The 21,874-nt window shown below is 47.4% G+C and overlaps 1 protein-coding gene across 6 annotated transcripts in view; it reads left to right on the top strand.

Annotated features, from left to right (window-relative positions):
• The window catches only part of LOC124063669 (SH3 and multiple ankyrin repeat domains protein 2-like), a 139,977-nt gene that overhangs the window by 73,859 nt on the left and 44,244 nt on the right, over positions 1–21,874 (top strand). For all 6 annotated transcript variants that reach the window (XM_046397545.1, XM_046397559.1, XM_046397568.1 and 3 more), the window contains 4 exons: positions 7,313–7,730; positions 15,484–15,623; positions 16,726–16,839; positions 20,618–20,699. In XM_046397545.1, coding sequence (XP_046253501.1) covers positions 7,313–7,730; positions 15,484–15,623; positions 16,726–16,839; positions 20,618–20,699 — 754 coding nt within the window. The remainder of the gene's footprint in view (positions 1–7,312; positions 7,731–15,483; positions 15,624–16,725; positions 16,840–20,617; positions 20,700–21,874) is intronic.

Below are 21,874 nucleotides of genomic sequence, written 5' to 3'. Positions count from 1 at the left end.
CGCTGAGCCGAAAGCTTTTCTCTCTTTCTTGTGCTTCCATGTTGCTCTCAGGAGCAGTAGAGGAGTCAGTAGATCACTTGGCTCAGTAGAGCCGCTGTGTTGTGGCTTGTGGCCGTGCTGGCACTGAGATGCGCGCTCAGGTCGCAGGTTCGTGACCAGGTGAAGCATCTCTGACGCCTGCTGTGGCTCAGTGTGCAGTCCAGCCTGTCAAGACACTTTGACTTGTACGAGGGTTCGTGTTTTTAGTCCTGCTGCCTCTTGAGGCAAACTGTGTTGCAGTAATGGTGTACAATCTGTTTAAACGTGGTTTGTCCCTGTGGTAACTGAAGGGTTACAGGACTGAAGTCCTGCCACATCAAATGTCCTGCAGCCTTGTTATGGTGCAAAGATCTAAACCCGAGAAACGTTTGGCTCCAGATGACACAAAGCTGAAGGTGAGACAAACTGTTTTCTGTAAGAGATTTGATGCTAACTGCAGAGAAATTAGCTCAATTCCCTGACAGTAACAATAAAAATGTGAAATTAAATCTGAAAGCCTGATTTTCTTATGTGAAAAACGCTATAGAAACTATAAATACTCAGCAGCGAGCAGTAAATTGAGGTTGCGGGAACTGTATGAATCTGAATATGAATCATCCCCATTTTGCGTCACCGCTGACAGTGTAGTTTCACATATTTGTGATTTTCCCATCTGTCGTCTCATAGGCACAAGAAAAGCATTGCATTGTGGGATTTCTGTAAAATACGAGGAAGTCACATTGGCCGCCTTGGCTCCATTGTAAAGTACATTTTCTGGTGAAGCTGAAGTGACGGGTTTGAATCAGGGACGCAGCTTTCACGAACCTCCAAAAACACATCAGAACAGAATTTGTCTCAGTGGCCGAAGAAGAAGTGACGGAGATCCTCAGATCTCCTGAGTCTGGCTCTCCTGAAAGCCGGACCGTCACGAGGACTCGATTCAGTTCAGCTTTACATCTCTTCACCAACCCAAAATCTCACACACGATTGTTGTTACTGTGTGCCATCAGCTCGCCAGGCTACACCTGCTGGACTGTTTTCATCTCGCTGTCCACCGCAAAGTGACAGCATGTGACCGACGTCTTTCACTCCAGGTCAACACCTGATGGACACTTTGCTAACGCCTTCTGTGAAGACCACATCTGTTGTTCTTTAAGGAGACAAACAGAACCTGATGTTTGTCCACCCAAATGATCCGTTATTAACGTGACCAACAGTATCAGTCAGTGGCTGAGCTTCATTAAATCAACAACTCGGCCTCCGTGACACCGTGAGACCACGTCCTGCGCCGTTTCTTCATTCGGACAGGAAATCACGTTGCAGATGTTGTGAATGTGTGTTGTTATGGTTTAAACATGATGTTTGTTGGACAGAGTCATGCACACATAGTGGTTTTCCTTCTTTGGAATCACTGTAAAAATAAAAAATGTCCCAAAAACGGCCTGAAAACCTCTGAGCTGACACTTGATCAGGTTTCAGTTCACAGCTGAAGTCAACCTGACTTTGATGAAGTTCTGTCTCGTCTGTCTCTCCCTGCAGAGTTTGTCCTCCATCCTCCATCTCATCCAAATTTAGAGCTTTTTGCTCTGTTTTCCTGCACTTTCTGTGCAGATCGCAGCTTAAAGTAGCAGAGCAAGGAGCCGAGAGGTTCAGGTGCCGACCACAGAGTCCAGAGTTCACGTCTGGTCCGGTTCCCTGTGTCTTCCCCCTCCATTCCTGTCAACGCTCATCTGCTGCACAACAAAAGATCTCTTTTTGGTGAATGTCCATAATTTTTGTTGTGAGACAGAAACATGCAGGAGTTTGTGTGTGTTATCTACTTTCTGGCTACGAGGACTAAAGGAATCGTCATCATCTGTGAAGGATGTAGTCTTTGAAGGTTTTCAGTCATCTTAAGGTCCGTTCAAATTCAGAGAAAACGTTAACTGGACTGATTTGAAGTCGAAATTGTTTCTCTGCTAGGGTCAGCTTCAGTGAAACGAAGAATAATTATTCACTGCTTTATTTCTGCTTTATTTATTTATTCCAGTGAAGGGAAATCTTAATGCTTCAGCACACCAAGACATTTTGGACAATGCTATGCTTCCAACTTTGTGGCAACAGTTTGTTGAAGGCCCTTTTCTATTCCAGCATGACTGTGCCCCAGTGCACAAAGCAAAGCTCCATAAAGACATGGTTGGATGAGTTTGGTGTGGAAGAACTTGACTGGCCCACACAGAGCCCTGACCTCAACCCCATCCAACACCTTTGGGATGAACTGGAACGGAGATTGTGAGCCAGGCCTTTTGGTCCAACATCAGTGTGTGACCTCACAAATGCTCTACTGCATGAATGGGCACAAATTCCCACAGAAACACTCCAACATGTTGTGGAAAGCCTTCACAGAAGAGTGGAAGCTGTTAGAGCTGCAAAGCTGTCTGTGTGTTTACAATGAGACGTCATCAAAGTCCCTGTTGGTGTGATGGGCAGCTGTCCCAATACTTTTGTCCCTATAGTGTATGTCAAGACCTGAACTTTACAGTGTAGTTATATCTGTGGACGTGACCGTAATACGTCCATGATCACCTTGTTGATTGCTTGTGATGTTTGTATGTTGTGGTGCATCAGTTTCATGGGGAACCATCAGTTTGTAATGTTGTGTCAGTACCTCTCGTTGAGTGAATAGAATAGAACAGAATGCCTTTATTGTCACTATACACATGTACAACTAAGAACTAACTGCAGAAACAAGAAATAAAACATCAATATCAACCACACGCTTGGTGGGTTCCTAAAGTTGGCACAAACTGAACTACTGGAAGTCAGTCAGCATTTGAACTGTTCTCCTGTAGCAGCTATTAGCATAATGTCAACGTTGTCATTTAGCTCGGCTAAGTGCATCCACGCCCGCTGACCTCTGACCTCTGACCTCCGTTCTGTGTCTAATCGTATAGATTCCACTGATTGCTTTTCAAGCTGTTACACAAGATGCTTGGATTGCCCCCCTCCACCCGACCGAGTGCGAGTGGACGCCTCAGTGTGGGCGTTGGGCTGAAGTTCAGACTCGTCCCAGTAGCTCGGAGACCACCTGAGGGACAGAGAGCCTGGTATTTCCTAAATGTGCTAGCTCATTAGACGCTAGCGCCTCTTCTCTTCATCAACACGCCTGCTGTAAGCATGCACAGAGAGAGAAAGGTCTGAGATATTAGTCTGGGGAGGTGATAATGACTCAGTGAATCCCCTCTCTGATGTTTGGACTGCCAGGAAGTGAACGGCAGGAAGCTGCAGCACAGCCAACGGGCCACCACGCTAGCCTGATACCATTGTACTAATCAGCTCATAATGACGAGATCCTTATCGGAGTGGCTGCTGGCCTAGTTCTGCACTCCCTGCACTGTAGTAATTGCGAAGGAGAGCTTGCGATGGCAGTCGTCATCTCACAGTGTAATGGAGGAATGTATCCATGGGGAAATCAAGGCCAGCCTCCATTACAGGCTCAGTCCAGCAGTACAGAACTCAGGAGCTCAGCTCTGCTCATGTAATCCTGATAGTCATGCTAATGACAGTCGGAGTGAGGGAGCGCAGTGTGGAGCCGTGGCCAATCAGCAGTCTCCATTCAGTATTGCTGCTACTGTATGAGTACGGGTGAGATGTCCTTCCTGTGTTTATTTTGGCTGACTTGTGTTGCACCAACACAATCGGAGAGGAAGAGATTTGTGATGGATTGATAAGATGTGCAGTAGAACTTGAGAAGGTGCACAAGGCGCCGTATAGAAAGATGGAGGGAACGTTCATGGCCACTTAGTCTCCTAGCAAGTCTGATGTCATCAAGACAGAAAATAGCACATCGGAACAAAGAGGTTTAGCTATTTATATGTCTTCTCCATCTCCTCCCCTGTGGTGTGCAGATGCTGAGAGGTACTTTGTTTGCAGCACAGTTCGGATCTGCGCGTTCCTAGACTTGCCAATCCGGTCTGGTGTACGAGCTTAAACCGGTTTAATTTCACGCAAACATACTGAAACAGCATTAATTAGGTGTAGATGGAGAGCTAACAGCGTGTGGCTCGTTAGCGGGAGCCTCTGGATAGCCACTTAGCTCCAGATATTGTTTTGTTGAGCTCTAGTGTAGCTGAGAGTGGACGTCCATGAGAAGGCTGTCCTCAGTAACGAGTTGGTGCACATTCTCCTGTCCTGTCTTGTGTTACATGCAACACCATTTTAGTATGAAGCCTCGTTTTGATTTAAAGGAGGCAAATACAAATCAACACTTCCTGTAACACTTTTTCAAATGTAAAGCCCTCCAGTGTTTAGACAGAAACCTCTAATTTCTTAACAAGGGCTTTATTGTGAAACTTTTGCAGGAACTTGCTGTGGAAAACACGTGTACTTTGAGGGTTCCCTTAGGTTGAAATGTAGCTGCTGCCATTGTTTCTCAAGCTGCACCGGGCTGAAGTCTGATTTATTTAGCATTTCGATGTTAAAGAAGAAGAAAAGTTGAGCTGATGTGTCGCCGTGTCCTGATGGATCCTGCTACACTCTCATCTGTGGGCTTGATGTGTTCGGCCTCACAGTCAGGTGGTGAAATTTGCTGTACTGATCCGTTCAGGTGTTGGACTGAATATCAGTTTTTCTGTGTTCTGCTTTGATTACATTTCCCACAGTAAAAGTGTTTCAGTGCTTTCACTCACTTTCTCAAACAGAGTGACGCTGAGATGAGCACTTTTTCTGAGCAGGAGACTGCCGCCATGTAATCACAGGTTTTAACGTCCTTCCATCGACGGCGAGTGGCGATCGTGGCGAGCAGAAGGCTCACAGCGGAAATGGCTTTGCTGGATGTGTGTTAGTGAAGAGGAAAAGATTGCAGAGCCTTCCTTCTCTTTCTTGCCTCTTCACAGCCAATTATCTCCCTCAGCGTCGGAAACTGGAGCAGGAGACGATGGAAGCAGCCCAGGCTGACCAATCACAGTACTTGTGAGCAGAGTCCTTCACCTTCTGGTTAGAGATCTGTTCCCATGAGTGAGGCTTCACTGTGGCCAGTGTGTGTGCTGAGCGCTCCGAACAGTACGTGTGTTCAGCTCATGGAGATCAACATCAGGACGTGTTAACAGCACCAGTTAATGTTCACATACTCATAGTGACTGCACGTGTGCGATGTGCTTCACAATACGCTGCTTATCCATCACAGCTGCCAGTGTGGGACTGAGTCACACCGATGTCTTTCAACTTCGTGTGTTATGTGTGTGTGTGATAAAGTAAGCCTGAGTGTGAATCACACACACAGAATAAACTCCCATTTTAAGCACAGTTTGTCATATTAAATCAGGTATTATTTGGCATGGAAGACTGTGATATTAAGTGCTTTACAAAGCTGGATAGCGCTGATGTGAGAAGGTGAGCTGTCTCAGCGAGAGGGTCATCCATCATCCAATCACGAGAGTTTCTCTCGAAGGCTTCACAACAACAACAGTAACATTTGAAGTAAATGTAAGCCCTTCATGTAGAGGGACAGCAGTGTAATGTTTTTGTATTTTTATTTCTTTTCACGATTAACACAAATTGGCAGAGCAGCGTCGCCTGCCCCCTGCTGTCACTCCACCTGCTCCACTTTGCAGAGTCAAGGTAACTTATTTGTCCTTGTACAACACTGGGTTGCACAACGAAGTGAGAGTTTGTAGTCTCCTTCATGCTACACACCCAGAACAGAATCCAAAATGAGTCAAATAGAACAATATATCCAATTCTTTTTATACAACCAAATTTGCATCTGGCTGAATGTAAGCCGTGGCAGGTTTGACATCAGGGACGCTCCAGACGTCCCTGCAGGACTCCCGTTTGTCTTTCCTCTCCTCCCGGGGTGGACAGACTGAACGTGAAATCTGCTGCTCTTAATCCAAATCCTGCACCTCCTTCACTAGTGCAGATGAGTTTATTTCTCTCGTAGGTGATGTGTGCTTCAGCAGTGAAAACAAACAGGCAAACGGATCGCAGCAGAACCAAAGCAAGTTTGAAGGAGCTCCCTGCCGATTCATCTGCGTGTGCTGCCGTTGTCATGGAGTCAAAGTGTACATAATGAAGACTATAATTAATTCAAGGCGCTTGGTAACGTTAGTGAAGTTGAAAAAGGGAAATTAGTTGTAATGACATGTGAACCAGAAGCAGCATGTACAGGCCAGAAATGTGAAGAAACACGTCCGAATGTGTGCACATGTCATTATTCAGTGCACGGTTTGTTAAAGAATGTCAGCATAGCTCACCTCTGCTGTACTCCGTCCCCCGTCGGGACACTCAGCCTCTGCAGAACTGGTCTTCTGCAGAGTCTCATCCCAGTGTGGTGTCCTACGATCAGATCCAGTCAGCTGTAGGTCCACTGGCTCCACAATGAACTGAGCTAATGGGAGCTACAGCTACAGCCAAAGATGAACACAGCAAACAGCAAAGTGAGCAGCAGGTGGCAGTTACTCAGGTCATGTGCTGCCCCTTCAAACATTTTCTCACAAAGGACAAACACAAACACAGCATGTACACCCGGTCAAGATGTGACGAAATCCATCCAGAGTCCATTTCAGTAGGACACGTTTTAAAAGGACGTGAGTGGGATGACGGAAACACACAGCAGCCCTTCGAGGGGTTTGTAGCTTTGTTGGTTTCTTTGAATCTGAGCATTTCAGTATTCCAGCTGATTTGTATTTGTGTATTAGTGGTGCTGCAGCAGAAGACAAACAGGGAGTTCCATGCTGAAATTACAGCGTTGAAGCTCTGAAGACCGGAATTACTGGTTCTGAATTCTGCTGCACCAGTCGCTCCACCAGTTACTTCAGTCACATTAACAAATGGTGTGTTAGAAACGCTGACGAGTCGCTCTCAGACTTTGGTGCAGGGTCAGCGTGACGTCCACTGGCAAACCGTTTGGTTCCAGACTCTGTTTAATGTTTTCCAATTTGAATACATGTAGAGAGACAGCAAAGTTTCACAGGCGATGAAGCTGCCTTTTAATGTTGACTTTCAGGTTTCTTTCTGATCAGGAACGTGTCTGATGAGGTCAAGGCCAGACTCTTGAACAAACATTTAAACTGTTGGAGTTTCATGTGTGCAAATGATAAAATCAGGTTTTGTTGTGAATGAAATTTGAAATTGTGAATGAAAATCCTCTTTCTCTAATTTTGGAAACAATGACAGGAGTTTTACTTCCTATCAGCGTTTTAGAAATACACAACCAGACGCACCGTCAGGAATAAGCAATGGTTTTCCACTGAGAGAATGAAATGCCAAAACTCTAAACTCTGAACAAAAATGCTTCTCCCTCATTCCTCTGCAGTGCCTTTCCGCGAGGCTCCAGCCTACTCCAAACGCCGCCGGGGTCCGTCGTCTGGCAGCGGAAACGACCAGTCCCCATCCTCATTATCAGCGCCACGGGTCCTCCTGCGCTCCAACAGCGACAACAACCTGACAGTCAGCCAGTACCAGCAGCAGCACGGTTCTCCTGGCAACTGGGCCCCCAGTCTTCAGCAGCAGCACGCCCAGCCCCACCCGCACAGGGGCCCCCAGCAGGGTCACTCGCAGCCTGGCTCCTCAGCATTGCATCGCAGCCTGTCACCCCAGCTGCTCCAGCAGATGCCCAGCGGCAGCCCCAATGGCAACGTGGTGGTGCGGACCATGGGGAGGGGGGCGAGGAGCCGCTCACCCTCCCTCAGCCGGCTGGGGGAGGAGGCCCGACGGGCGCAGCGCCAACCCAGGTGAGCTTTTTTTCCCCAGAGTTGTACGGAGGTGTACGTGTGGCCGTGGTCTGGTCAGGGCTGGCTGTTCGCTGTCACACTTAAAATGTTTTCACCATCACTTGTGCAGCACACCTGCATGTCCAAAGGTTTTCTGACTGGGAGAAAATCAAGAGCACAATAAAATGAATCAACAGAGAAGATTTCTTCCTGAACTCTTTGAGTTTGAGTTTTTAACCTGATTCCTTAAAGGGGCACTGCCAAATGGGTTTCCAGGTGTGGGGAAGGAACTCAACTTGCTCACCTCACTAAAAATTCAACCTTTATGTCTCCAAACAGTGTACTCTGTGTGCAATGTTTCAACTAAAACTGACATGTAAAAGCAGGTTACTTAAAACGTGACTGAGCACACCGACAGCAGGTAACTGACTAAACTCCAAACTAACTCGGAGTTGACAAATAGCCAGATGTGAAAAGTGTTTGTGTGCTTTGTAGTTTGGGTGAACTTACCCTTTAAGCACGATTGTCTTGATGGGATCTGTGGAGCTCCCTGTGTGTGTGTGTATGTACTGTACACATCCGATCCCACCATCCCCCATGTGAGATGATGTATGACGGCTTCCTCTGGGAAACGTGCCGTCAGAAAGACTCTGGCTTCCCACAGTAGCTACGGCAACCGTTGCTATGGTTGCCTGCAGACACCTATAATATTTGTTTGTATGTGTGCAGGATGTGCACTTCATATACCTGCTTTAAGAATCTCATTACCAAGTTTAAGTCTCTGTGTGTGTGTGTGTGTGTGTGAGAGAGAGAGAGATCATGTGATCCAGTGGAGGATTAAAGTGTGACCGTTGTTTATCTCGAAGCGATGTAACCGTCAATCCCGATTAAGACACATGCTCTCTGGCCTCTTCCTCCACCTCCTATTCCTCCTCCTCCTCCTCCTCCTCCTCCTCCTCCTCCTCCTCCTCCGGCAGATGGACACATTTGGAAGCACTTTTCTGCACCAACACTACCCACACTCTGTAGTTCTGCCTCTGTTCAATGTCAAGGAGAGGAGGAGAAGGAGAGGAGGAGGAGGAGGGGAGGAGAGGGGATGATGAGGAGGAGGAGGAGAGGAGGAAGGGAGGAGGGGAGGAGAGGGGATGATGAGGAGGAGAAGGAGAGGAGGAGGAGGAGGGGAGGAGAGGGGATGATGAGGAGGAGGAAGGGAGGAGGGGAGGAGAGGAAAGGATGAGGAGGAGGAGAGGAGAAGGAGGAGAGAAGGAGGAGGAGGAGAGGAAAAGGGAAGGGGAGGAAAAGGAGGGGATGAGGGGAGGAGAAGGAAGGGAGGAGAGGAGAGGATGATGAGGAGAGAGAAGGAGGAAGGAGGAGAAATGTACTGTATGTTACAGAAAAGATGTGAAGATGAAGTGATAGAATTCAGACTGGATGAAGAGAGAGAAAGGAGGAGGTGGAGGAGGTGGAGGAGGTGGAGGAGGCCACTGAAGAAGAGAGAATAAAGGCGCAGAATGAGGGGTTTAGAGCGAGGGTGGAGGGGACGGAGGGGAAGACAAGTGAAGGAGGAGATGAAAGGAGGGCTAGAGAGACGGGGGAGGACAGTTTCCTTTGCTTCAGCAGTAACATGAACATCACTATCATGTCTTCTGACATACTTCACTGAAGAAAGTCGGGCTTGTCGAGAAAAGGCGAGTTTGATCGTTGACTGAGGAGACGTTGCTGTGAATCTCATCGAGTGAAACGTGTCTCTGCATATCCCACGTTAAATCGGAGGAAATTCACGTCTACTCAGCTGCTGTTTCTGCATTTGAAATAAAATATGATAGTTTGATTTGACAAGCAGTCGTGGGAAACGTGACCTCAGCTCCGTCACCAAATCCTTTGAGGAACTTGTGATCTGTTTGTCAGCGTGTTCGCGATGCGTCGATGGACAGCCTGTCACTCCGTCAAAGTGAACCACACGTCCTCAAACTGCTTCTCTTGGATCAACACGGCATCCTCTGATCTGTTCTGATGAAGCCAAACATTTGCTTCATTTGTCATTCACATTAAAAAAAGAGGAAATCAATAATGTCACCCTGAGCAAAAACACATAACCAAAAAGCAACCGTCGGATGAATTTATCATCAATAAAACTGCAGCTGCGGCCCTCGTGTGGAGCTGAAACGGTGACTAAAAATCAGTTTTGTCACTTTCCTGCTGCTGTCAGCTTCTCAAATGAGAGAACTTTTTATTAGTGTAAACTGAATATCTTTGAGCTTTTGTCTGCTGATCCAACAAAATAAAAGATTTGAAGGTGTCACCTTGTGCTCTGGATAATTGTCACTATTTTCTGATTAAGTGATAATGAATCCAGTCACTGGCTGCACCATCAGTGTGCTCAGGCGGATGACATGAAGAGACATTTCAGAGGATTTCTGTGGACATGAAACAAGTAATGCTGACACGGCTGACTGAAGTCTGGCGGTGAACAGAGAGAAAACAACACGTAGCAAAAGTAAAGCTTTAGTGTTAAGCACATGTGGCTGGTTCATCGGTGTGAGTGTAGATGCAGAGGACTCCATCATTCCTCTGAGTGTTAAAACTGTAATGATCTTGCACTGATTGACAGGTTTTATTAATGTCCATCTACTTGATGTATGCTGAAATCAGACTCGAGCCATAGTTATATTACATTGCCAGCTGGGGACGTCTTCTGACGTACATGTACATGTACATGTACATGTACATGTACACGAGCTTTCCGTTTGTTTTTGTCTTTGTCTGGTCTTTGGGAATCAGCACAGCAGCTCTCCTCCAGAGCCTCCTGTCTCTCAGCAGCTGAGCAGCAGCTCTGATTGGTCCTCCCCACACAACACTCTGCAAAGCCTTTCTCACTTAAGTTACATGTTTTCCTGCAGCAAGAATACACTTTGCTTTGACTTTATATGTTACCGTGCTACATGAAATGTTTGCTTCATGTTTCTGTTGGATTAGATCAGAGTTTTCCTGTTAAGAAAATACAAGAACAGGAAGTACAAGATAACTGAAACTGAACTGTGAAGTTATTTATAAATGTTAGTCTGACAGGTGGTGTTACTAGGACTGGAGTACTATATGTGCTGTGACAGGGTAGCACATGACTCTTCTCGACCAATGGGAAAGGAGAACAAACGGCTAACAATCGTAAAACAGGAAGTGACTAATAATGTAGGTCTGTAAACTAATCATCCTTCAGTCTCTTGCCTGCTCAGCTCCTCTTGGCCCAGTTATAGAAACCAGGCAATTAGTGAGGTCTCACTGGCTTCTCCACAGTCACATTATGTTATCATTATGTTATCAAAGTTGATATCTAACACCTTCTAACGTTTCTGAAACTATTTTAAAGAGGCAAAGAGACTTTTTTTGTTGTTGCTGAATCCCAAGAAAAGACCAAAACCAACAGTTTCTGTGTGAGTCAAAGTCAGATTTATCTTCTTCCATTAAAAACACATCAGTGAGCCACTCCAACACACACACACACACACACACACACACACACCGTCCTGCTGCTACAAATACTCACTACAGCACCAAATATTATATTATATATATTTGTGATCCATTTCTTTAAATTTGGGTGTTCAGTGGGACCCATCGAGCCCTGACAGGAGGACAAGAAAAGCTTTGTGTCGATTCTGCATTATGACGCGATGCCTTTAGAGGACATTCAGGTTAGGACCTGTTTAACATGTGCTCCAGTCCTGATCCACTGCAGGCGTACAAATGCCCTGATTTCTGGCTCGTTTAATGATTAAGTGTCGTCTAATTGTTTCTACTGAACAAACGCAGCTCACGTTACACTGAGGAGAGAACAACTTCGCTGCTGTGCGACTAAGATGGCGAGACTGTGACATCCAATAAGGGCGAACTTCAGCTGTCAGAGCTGCCCTTTAAAGCTCATCATACCAGCCTTCCTCTCTTTCCTTCTGCTTTCGCTCGCTCTTCCTCTTCCTCTCCTACCGATAATCCCACCCCACCCCCCATCCAACCTCCACCCACACACACACGACAGCATCTCAGTGCCCCCCCCCCCCCAGTGGCTCCCACTTGACATGTCATTTGTTAGAACGCAACACACATGCACATGTGAGCCCACCCTCGCTCGCTCGCTTTCACACACACACACACAAAAGTGCATGGTGACAGCTGTCACTCAGACCCGGGGCGTCATGGCAACAGCTTCCCAGCTAGATGTGTTGAGAAATGAGATGCGTCCAGTGTCAGGACAGGCTGCTGATCTGTAGATGATTGAAGACTGGCAGTAGTTTGACTTTTAACAGTGAAAATCAGCTCCTCGCAACGCACAGACTGACAAACGTGGAGGTTAAAGGCGCGCGTGTGATTCATGTATATTTTACTGTTAATATTTTAGTGCTGAGCTCCAGCACAGCTGCGATGCGGTCGGGGGGCCATCACACGGAGGGAAGACTGAGATTACAAACAGGATGAGATCACACAACAGAGAAGAAGACGTGACTATGAAATCCCCTGATCGATCTGGTTCCATCCACAATGAAGCACACATTACGGATAATAAGAAGTGGTGAATGTGGACAAAAATGATTAAGTAGTGTAATTAATGTTAAAGCAGGTGGAAAACATCTTTTCAGCTCTGATGGGGTGAACGTTCAGCTCGCTGACTGATCAGCTGTTGCTGCTTTGAGCTGCCTCATAGATGGCCAAAGTGACTCGTTTTCTTCTTTGTCGTCTTCTCGCAGGTTTCTTAGCGTGCAGCAAACAACTGGTTTTGCTTCTGCTTCGTGACCTCGACTTCCTCTGCTCTTTATCACAAACACGCAGAACGAAGCAGATGGCAGATGGAGTTTACTCACTGGAGAACCGGCTGACTGAAATGGGCCTGATTCCGTTTTCCTTGTTCTTCACTTCGTACTCGCTTGATGGTTAACTAATGATTTGATCACATCTTGATCAACTGTCCTTATTAATGCAGCTTTTAAACGTGGCCGAACGTGTGCTCTTACACCTGCGTGAAGGGTTTTGTTCCTGAGCCAGGTGAGACATCCACATGCAGGCTGCATATTAACACCAGGTGTGAACGAGCTCATATGCTCTTTTCTCTTTCTGCGTGAACGACACAATCACAAGTAAAATCTGTTAATGTTGACTGTGGCTGTGATGTAATGTTATACCCCCCTCCCTCTCTCTCACCCCTCTCACTCTCCCTCTCCCCCCTCATTCTCTCTCTCCCTTCTCTCCTCTGTCTCCCTCTCTCCCTTCTATCCCTCCCCCCTCTCCCTTCTCTCCCTCTCTCTCTCTCTCTTTCTCTCTCTCTCTCTCTCTCTCTCTCCCCTCTCTCCCTTCCCCTCTCTCACCCCCCCTCTTTCCCCTCTCTCTCCCTCCCCCTCTCTCCCTCTCTCCTCCTCTTTCCTCTCTCTCCCTCCCCCTCTCTCTCTCTCTCTCTCCCCTTTCTCCCTCTCTCTCTCTCTCCCCTCTCCCCCTCCCCTCTCACCCCTCTGTTCCCTCTCTCCCCCTCTTTCCTCTCTCTCCCCCCTCTTTCCTCTCTCTCTCCCTCCCCCTCTCCCCCTCTCTGTCTCTCTCCTCTCTCTCCCTCTCTCCCCCCTCTCTCCCTCTCTCTCTCTCTCTCTCTGTCTTCTTGTCTCGGGTGATCATCCAATAATAGCACAAATTATGCACAGCTGGTATTAATCAACACTGTCTAATTAGCACCTCAAAGCCACCTGGGTAATCGCCAAAAAAAAAAGAAAGCATGAGGGAAAACATGGCTTGGTGGTTTGGTGGGAAACATTTCTCCCAGATCATCAGAGCTACGACTGCAGAGATGGAAGCTGACGTGTTGATGTGTGCGTGGAAAGAATTTTCACAATAAAAGCACATCAGCTGCTGTAGAAGACACAAGTGCTAATAAACGCGAAGAAGTCCTTCACTTGGTTGGTGCGCAGAGCGGCCATCTTGGTTTTGGAGGTGACAAGGTTCTCCCGCCTTTCCAGGTTGGAAATCCGATTTTCGCTGATGCCAGCTGAAATTTACGACAGGAAACTTCCGACTTCTGACCCATTTGATCAGCTCCGATCAGCCCGGATGAAAACATGACACCCAGATGGACGCTTTGATTCCTGTCTCTTTTCTGGCGTGAAGCTGTGACGCACGTTGAGGATGTTGGTTTAAAAGTTTGAAAGATTCCGGCATTCATGAGGGCAGAGACTCAGGTTTCACGATGGGAACTGCAGGATACACGAGTTTTACTTTTTATTAGGATATCATCAATTTCCACTTTAGTATAAATGTTATTATTAGAGCACAATTAAAAGCAGAAGCTTGTGTGATCAGCTGTTTTTCTCAGGAGTGGAGCAGATGCATGATTACATCACGCCCACATCAGCAAAAGCAGGTTCTGCTTTACGACTTCTTGAGTTGCTTGTTGAAAGTAAACGTTCTAATGAGAGCCGTGTGCCGTCTGATCTCACCACCAAACTGACTGGAATTGTGTGAAGATTAAATTACTGGGAATCAGCACTTTGATGCAGCTCTTCTCTGTGCAGGTTATTGAGAAACACACATTAAATCCTCCCCCGTAAATGTTTGTACTTTTCTGTTTTACTACAGTACTACAGTTATTACTGAGTACTGGGAGCTGCTCGCAGTGCACAGTTGCACTTTTGTCCGTGGCTTCCAGTCTCTCCAGGTATTGAATGGGGTTAGCTCTCCAAAGGCCTGCGAAGGTTTGAGGAGGAGCGCAGTCTGCAGGACAAGGTGACCCACTTACATGAGGAAACCATTTCCTTCCTCTTCCTCTCACTCCCTCTCTCTTCTTTTTCTCTTTAAGCTCCTCGTCTTTCCTTTATCTCCGGCTCGTCTCTGCATGTGCAAGACGCCAAGTAGCACACGTCTGGAAACTTATATAGTTTCTGTAATTTGAGCCTTTGGTTTGGTTTGGCATGAAGATATGAAGGCGTGAAGAAATATTTCACGTGTGTGCAGCCTTCGTGTAACGGTTCAGACACGCGTACCTGCAGCTGTTCAATCAAACCAAGTTCTAAACTCATTCTTGTTTCTGAATTTTGATTATCACAGACATGTTTGGTTAGAATGAAACCTGCGTCCCTCTTCCTCTTGATGGTTCTTGTTTTTCCTGCTCTGTCCTTCCATCTGTTGTGGTAAGTGTTGTTACAGGAGTCGACCACTAAGTGGCGCTGTGTTATCATGTCAGGTGCGGTCGTCCCCTCTGTGGTCACGTCTCAGCTCAGGGAGGGAGTGTCGCTTTGTTTTCACACACCAAGCTGACACTCTGGTTGAAAACGTTTTGCCGTCAGAATTTTAGATTTTTTACTTTTCTGTCATGAAGCCCCAAGTCCTCAGCAGCTTCCCGTTTGGTCTTTTAGTCTCCTACCCAGAAGCCACTGCAGCTCTGCGTTAATACGTCCAGTGCATTACTGTGTGTGTGCAGGTTGACAGCCCCTGAAGCTCACTTTGTTCTTCTCTTTAATTTTTCTTTGGAAAATCGTCAGTTTTTTAATTCAGTTTCCTGGGCAGGTAACAGGAAGTTGTTGACCTTTTCGACCTTCAGTGTTTCTCTGATTTCTCCTCTCAGTATTTCATCTGACGCGAGTTAAGGATTTGGGATGTGGAGGAGGAGGGTCGTGTTGGGGTGGGGGTGGGGTTCAGGCTCACGTGGGGGTCCAGAGCTCTGAACTTTACACCATGATATCAGAGGAAATGTTCCCGCTGATCTTCTGGCTCTGGTGCTGACTGCTGGTGTTTGTCTCCCCTGCAGCCCCAGCAGTCACGGCAATGCCGGCGGCCCCAGGAGGAAGCTGTACAGCGCCGTTCCTGGGAGGCACTTCGTGGTGGTTCGTCCTTACACGGCTCAGGCCGAGGGAGAGATCAACCTCTACAAGGGCGACAGGGTCAAAGGTGAGTCTGTGTTGTGGTTGACCGAGTCCACGGTCCCGACCTCCAGCCCAGAAATACTCTGAAGTATCAGCGTCAAAACAAACCAAAGTACCAAAAGTGAAAGAAGTAATTGTGATGTGGCAGATATAATTACGAACTGTATTGTATACTTTATGTATCCTGCTGGATAACTTAATCTGTAAAACTACCTTGTCATTGATTTTATTCTGTAGTAATGATCTGAACCTGCAAAGTAATTTGTCCCTAAAGCTGTCAGACAAATGTGGAGTATAAAGCAGAAGTAACGTTACACTCTGCCAGTGACCCCAAACTGACGGATGAGAAACTTAGGAAGCAAATGAAATCGACGGATTCCCTGCTGCCTTCGCCTCGTGATTGTGTCTGAGAAAAGTGGAAAACAAACAGCAAATGATGACATCTGGTGAAAATGAGTGCTGAGGCTCCACGGGGTCTCACCACATAACATCCTCCTCGACGTCTCAGCTCCACTGCAGCTCTGAGGCTTTGATGAATGTGCACAAAACTCTTTATTTACAGAGGAATCAATGAGGACCTGCCTCATGCCACAGAGATCGATGAAAAGCTGCTGTCATTGTGTAAACACAATAACAGGAACAGCCGCTGGGCCATATTTATTGCACTACAGCACGGCAGAACACGCAGCTGCTGTGTGCAGGTTATGATCACCTGGTTGGGATCTTTATCACAGGCTCAAACCAAACAAACTGCCCCCCCAGAAAGGAGAGTTTTGTAAGACTGTGAGCTTGTCAGCCCTCAGCCGGGACCTCCTGCAGGTCACACTCTCAGTGGCTGACATTTAATCACAGATGTGGGAGATTTTAGTTTGTTCAGAATCTCATTCATCAGCTCCGTCATGCCCTGCTGTTGTGCTGTCACTCCTTTACCTGCCGTAGGAGACTTTGTGTCAGCTGAAACGTTTCTCTTATTGCTGTATTCCTTTCTGCTCACATGTGCCATTTGAAGGGAGTGTTTTAAATGCCCTTTAAATGCTGTTCTGTTCTTTGTGTGCTCTAAAACCTTCTTTTCACTTTCCCAACTCCCCTCCTCCTCCTCCTCTCTGCTCTCCATCCTGCCGGCCCAGTTCTGAGCATCGGCGAGGGGGGTTTCTGGGAGGGCAGCGCCCGCGGCCAGGTGGGCTGGTTTCCAGCCGACTGCGTGGAGGAGATCCCGGCCAAGGCCGCCGACGAGAGGAGCTGTAAGTGTGTGTGTCGGGAGGTGGGTCACTGACTGTATGTGGGACGTTGTGGCTGAACGCTGCGTGGCTTCTTTCTCTCCACCACACGAGCTGCGTGTCTTCTCGTCCTCTGTCTCCCAGTCTCTCCCCGCCTCCCCAGGCTGCGGTCCACAAAGCTAAGTGCCACATTGCCCTGCTAACTCAGCTGTGCTCTGATGTCCTCTGGGTGCAGGCTAATGAACATATCACGCCATGCTCCGTCCCCCGTAAACATCACGTCCTCCTCGTCCTCGTCTCGCTGCCTGCGAGAGGGAGCAGCTTGCAGGGAGGGCCTGTCGTCTCTGCGTCTGTCTGTCCTGCCCTCTTCCTTGTTCTGCGATCTTTTCCATCCTCTGGTGTTCTCTGACAGTGTTTAATTATTGACATTATCACAGAGCTCGGAGTCGCTGCAGCCGCCTCCCCACACCCACCCGCTCTTAGGAGTGTCAGCCACGATCGAGGCAGATGGGGAGCAACTTGTTCTCCTTTCTCTCTCGCTGTTTGCCGTCTTCTGAGTGGCTTATTTTGAAGCCTAACCCGAGGCCGTTGGCACGGGGGGCTCCGCTCACACTGTGCCACATCCAGATTGGCCCCGGGTCTGCCTGCAAAGAAAGCCTGTCAGAAAACGGGAGCACAGTATGGTGGCTTGCAGAGACCCATTGAGAGGCGGCCTCGGCCTCAGGCCACCGCGCGTGTGTGTGTGTGTGTGTGTGTGTGTGCAGTTAGATGGGCAGTTAACAGCCTGCATGAACTTAACAGCTGTGGCTGATTGGGGCAATAACAGGCAACTGTGAAGTACTTTTTCCCCAAAAATGATTGGAGGTAGTTTGAAGGGGCAGTGCAGCTTTTGTCCACGTGAGTTTCATCCAGCTTCAGTTTGACGCGTGAGGAGACGTGCTGAGTGTGAGGTGAGAACACGTCTGAGCCGCCAAACCCGAGGGCTGAAAGGTGCTCAGTCATCTCACATGTCAAACATCAGTTTCAAGAAGCCCCTTTCAGAGCGTTAGGAACTCGTTGACACGTATTGACAGTTTAAACATTTTCAGAGCACAAGACGACGTTGTATGGAAACCATTGTTTTAAACAAAAAGCAACATTCAAATTTAAAGAGTGAAGTAAACAAAGCAACAGAAAACCCAAGTTACTGCATTTTCTACCTTTCCTGTGTATGAAGCGTACATCTTGTACATCGGCCTTCACGCACACACACGCACACACACACTGATTTAACTTAAACACCTTTAGCCTCTAATCCCTCTAACTCAGTAGATGTGATGTGGTAGGATTAAACTGCTTAGACGTGCTTTGTTAGGGTTCAAGTTTGGACCCCTGAGGAGCTTTGTATGGGAAACACACACACACACACACACACACACACACACACACACACACACACACACACACACACACACACACACACTCACACTCACTCACTCACTCAGTAGTGTCCGGAGGCCCCAGCCTCCCAGACCAGAAAGCGAGCTCTGCAGATTTAGGTGGCAGCTTTTCAGTGTGACTATGTTAATTCAACATGGTGAACGGCGAGGTCACCGTCCACCATGTTGAATTAACATAAATGAGGCTGTTAACCCACTGTGGACTGAAGAGATCGCAGACACAGAAGTATCTGCTCCTGAGTGAGTGTCACTGAACTCATCTCACTGTGCTGACGGGCACATTGGACTTAAAATTCTAAACAGGATGTACAGAGGATTCGTGTTATCGTCTGTGGACACGCCGTCACCATGTGACCCTCACCGTCACACCTCTGTACACTGCGTACATGTACTCCATCACCTCCACCTGTTTCTCTCCTGTGGTCATCCGGCTGTGGTCAGGATGAAAACATCTGCAAACAGTAACCACGCGACACACATAATATCAGGCAGTCAAAATTCTGCTGCCGTGATGTTAGCGTGTTAGCATGCTAACATTTTGCTAATTAGTGTTAAACAAAGAACAGTTGAGGCTGATGGGAATTTCATTCGTATTTGGTTTGACAGCTTTTGGCCTCAGAATTTATTTCTCCGACGGGAAGATAAATCTATAAATAAATACATTTTCACATACTAAATGGATGAACAGAACAAATATGATGAAAACAAATCGACTGGAAACACCGATGAGACGACCATCAGCGGGTCCGCAGCCGAAGCTTTGACCGCTGACAGGTTGTACTGATTACAGAGAAATCACATAAGCTGAGCAGAAACAAAACTCGTCATCCATTACAGCTCCAGTGGTACAGCTGTGCGACATATTGCACGGTAGGTAATGAAGCTGTCTCGCAGCGAGGCTGGACTCCCTGATGTCCCATCTGGCCAACGCGCTTTGCTTCAGATCCTCCGTCTCAGTCTCGCGTCCGTCCCCCACGTCCTGAGGTGAGACACAAGCAGGAAGAGAGGAGGGAAAAATAAAGACCTGGAAGGAACCCAAGGAGGCCCAGACAGAATCCACTGCTGCACACACACACACACACACACACACACGCACACACGCCATGCATGCACCATCTCTATTGATCTGTGACCATAGAAACCAGCTGGTCGCAGTCAGACAGCAGTTGCTATGGAGTGTGACTCCCTTGTGGATGCACTCGTCTCTCTCTCTCTCTTTCTCTGCACGCTCTTATTTTTCTTTTCCTTCACATATTACCTCCTTTTTCTCTCACCCATCCGTCCTTCTTTTCTGTGAAGAAAAAAAACCCCAAAGCTGTAGCCCGTTTTTCATCTCTTATCAGTCCGTCATCCATCAGCATCCTCCCTCCTCCAGTCTGACACTGTGGACGTAGAATCGGGTGGGGGGGGGGGGGAGAAAAAAATGTTCCTGCAAAGATGACAAGATCTAAGCCGGATCAGAGGAGATGGAGTTTCTGTGAAAGTGTGACAGCTGGTGTGAGAGAGCATGTGAAGGAAGGAGAGAAAGGGGGGAGGAGAGGGTGCTGAACAGGACAAAAAGATGGCAGGAGGAGTCTTCACTCTGCAGGCCACGTGTCTCTTCTCTCTTTCTGACTCTGCCGTCTTCGCTCGTCTAACGTGACTTCACGCACCCTCAACGAGAGCCTGGAGATGAAGGAGGACTGAGGGCTCGGAGCGGCTTCAGGATCTCATTCACAAGAAAATGACACGCTCAAAGTGTTCTGCTTCTGTGTCCCACCTCCACACGTCCACAGCGTTACAAAGTCATCGTGCCGTCGTAGGTTAAACAGTCAGGGCTCCTTGTTGTCCATTTATTAGCCAATATTGCCACCCTCTGGATCTTTGTTCAAAAACTCTGCCTGATTAATACTGATTTGTGTCGGGGCCTCTGACTGACGCAGCCTTAGCAGCTTTTAATTCTCGTATGTTTTGCAGATGTTTGTCTCAAACTGTCTGGGACTGTTTATGTCAGTTACTGCAGATTCCAAATAAAACCGCATTTTGAGAGGACACTCGATGTGACTGATGATCAGATGTGAGGTTTCATTCACGGCTTCCTCTTCTCTCGAGTGGCCAACAGCGCAGTGAATGCAGCTTCATTCATTTCCGAGGATAAGCAGAACGACTGTACGAAAACGCAGCTGACTTGGATTGTCGTTATTGGAGTGTGATCCTAAATCCTTGAAGCTACGGGGGGCAGGTTTAGGCTCACACCTCACAGTGACTGTCAGCGTGTCCTCAGGTGTTGAATCTCTTTAACGTGGCTCAGACAGAAGCGTCTCGAGCTGCTGTTGCTGATGACAAAAGGGATGTGAATGTTGATCTGATTGTGTTTTTGGCAGATTCCCGAGCTGACCGAGCCGACAGACGGAAGCTCTTCAGGCACTACACTGTGGGCTCCTACGACAGCTTCGATGCCTCCAGGTAAGACAGACGCTCAAGTAAAAGTCCTTTCAGCAGAAATAAAAGACAACATTCTTTAACAAATTGATGAAAAAAGGATTCAGGAGGCTGTTTACAGTCTAAATATTCAGAATCTCTTGAGTGAAATTCAAGTATAAAATCTTTTTTGGTTTGGTTGAACTGAGGAGAAAAAAGGTTGTAAGATGCAGTCCAATCTGTTGGCGAATCCCAAGATCTCCTCCGTCTTCTTCTCTTAAGTTATTCTGCTGCGCTCTTCTGTCTCATCCACTTCAATACGAGCTTCATCAGAGAGGACAGGTGTGTGTGTATTCTCCGCCCTGCACCGATCCTGCTTGGAACAAATCAATCAGACGGGCCGAGCTGAACGTCCTTGCAGAAGCATGAATATGAATCAGCTGTGGGTTGTGTTTGATCACGCCAGGTCATCGTCGTCAGGCGTGCAGCGGTTTGCACAGCAGGACGTGTGCAGCAGCTTTAAGCCTGCGTGGACACGAGCCAGCAGATTTCTGACCTTCCTCCTCCTCCTCCTCCTCGTCCTCCTGTCAGCAGGAGATGGAGCTGAATTCAGGATATTTTTTGTTTGGGTAACTAATAGTCCTTCATTAATACGGATTCATCTTTTTACTGGATAATCAATTAATTTGGTCTACAAGTCTGAGAGTGGTGAAGCACGTGTCAAAGACGAAACCCGATTCACTTTTCAGTGATATAAAAGAGAGAAAAGCCGCCAACACCTGCCTTGTACTCCTGTAAGGCGGCTGGACAGTTAAAACACAGCTTGCATCAGAACCTTTTTATTACTCACATCCTTCTTTCTTGTCAAAACCTGGAACCTCATTACAGGAACCCATGAAACCACAGTCAGGGAAGTTTGAAGCTAACAGGCTAACGTGGGTGTTAGCTTCTCCAGCAGGTGCAGTTTGAGCAGCCCTTCAGTCACATTATTGCAGAGTTCATGTTGCTCCCCATCTTCACTGTCAAACACACCTGACAACAGCAGTGAAGTATTTTCACATTGTGAGAGAACACATTTTACTTAAATAAATGATCAGAATCCTTTTCCATCTGAAGAGCTGCTTTAAGTCGGTTTCAGTGTTAATCAAGTTTCGTGACTTGAGCCTCACATGCTGACAGCTTCAATCCGCTCGAGTCCAGAACAACATCATGACTGAATC

Source organism: Scatophagus argus, chromosome 1 (genome assembly GCF_020382885.2).
Source record: "Scatophagus argus isolate fScaArg1 chromosome 1, fScaArg1.pri, whole genome shotgun sequence".
In the NCBI taxonomy this organism is placed as follows: Eukaryota; Metazoa; Chordata; class Actinopteri; family Scatophagidae; genus Scatophagus; species Scatophagus argus.
This window is presented reverse-complemented; position numbering and strand designations above follow the sequence as displayed.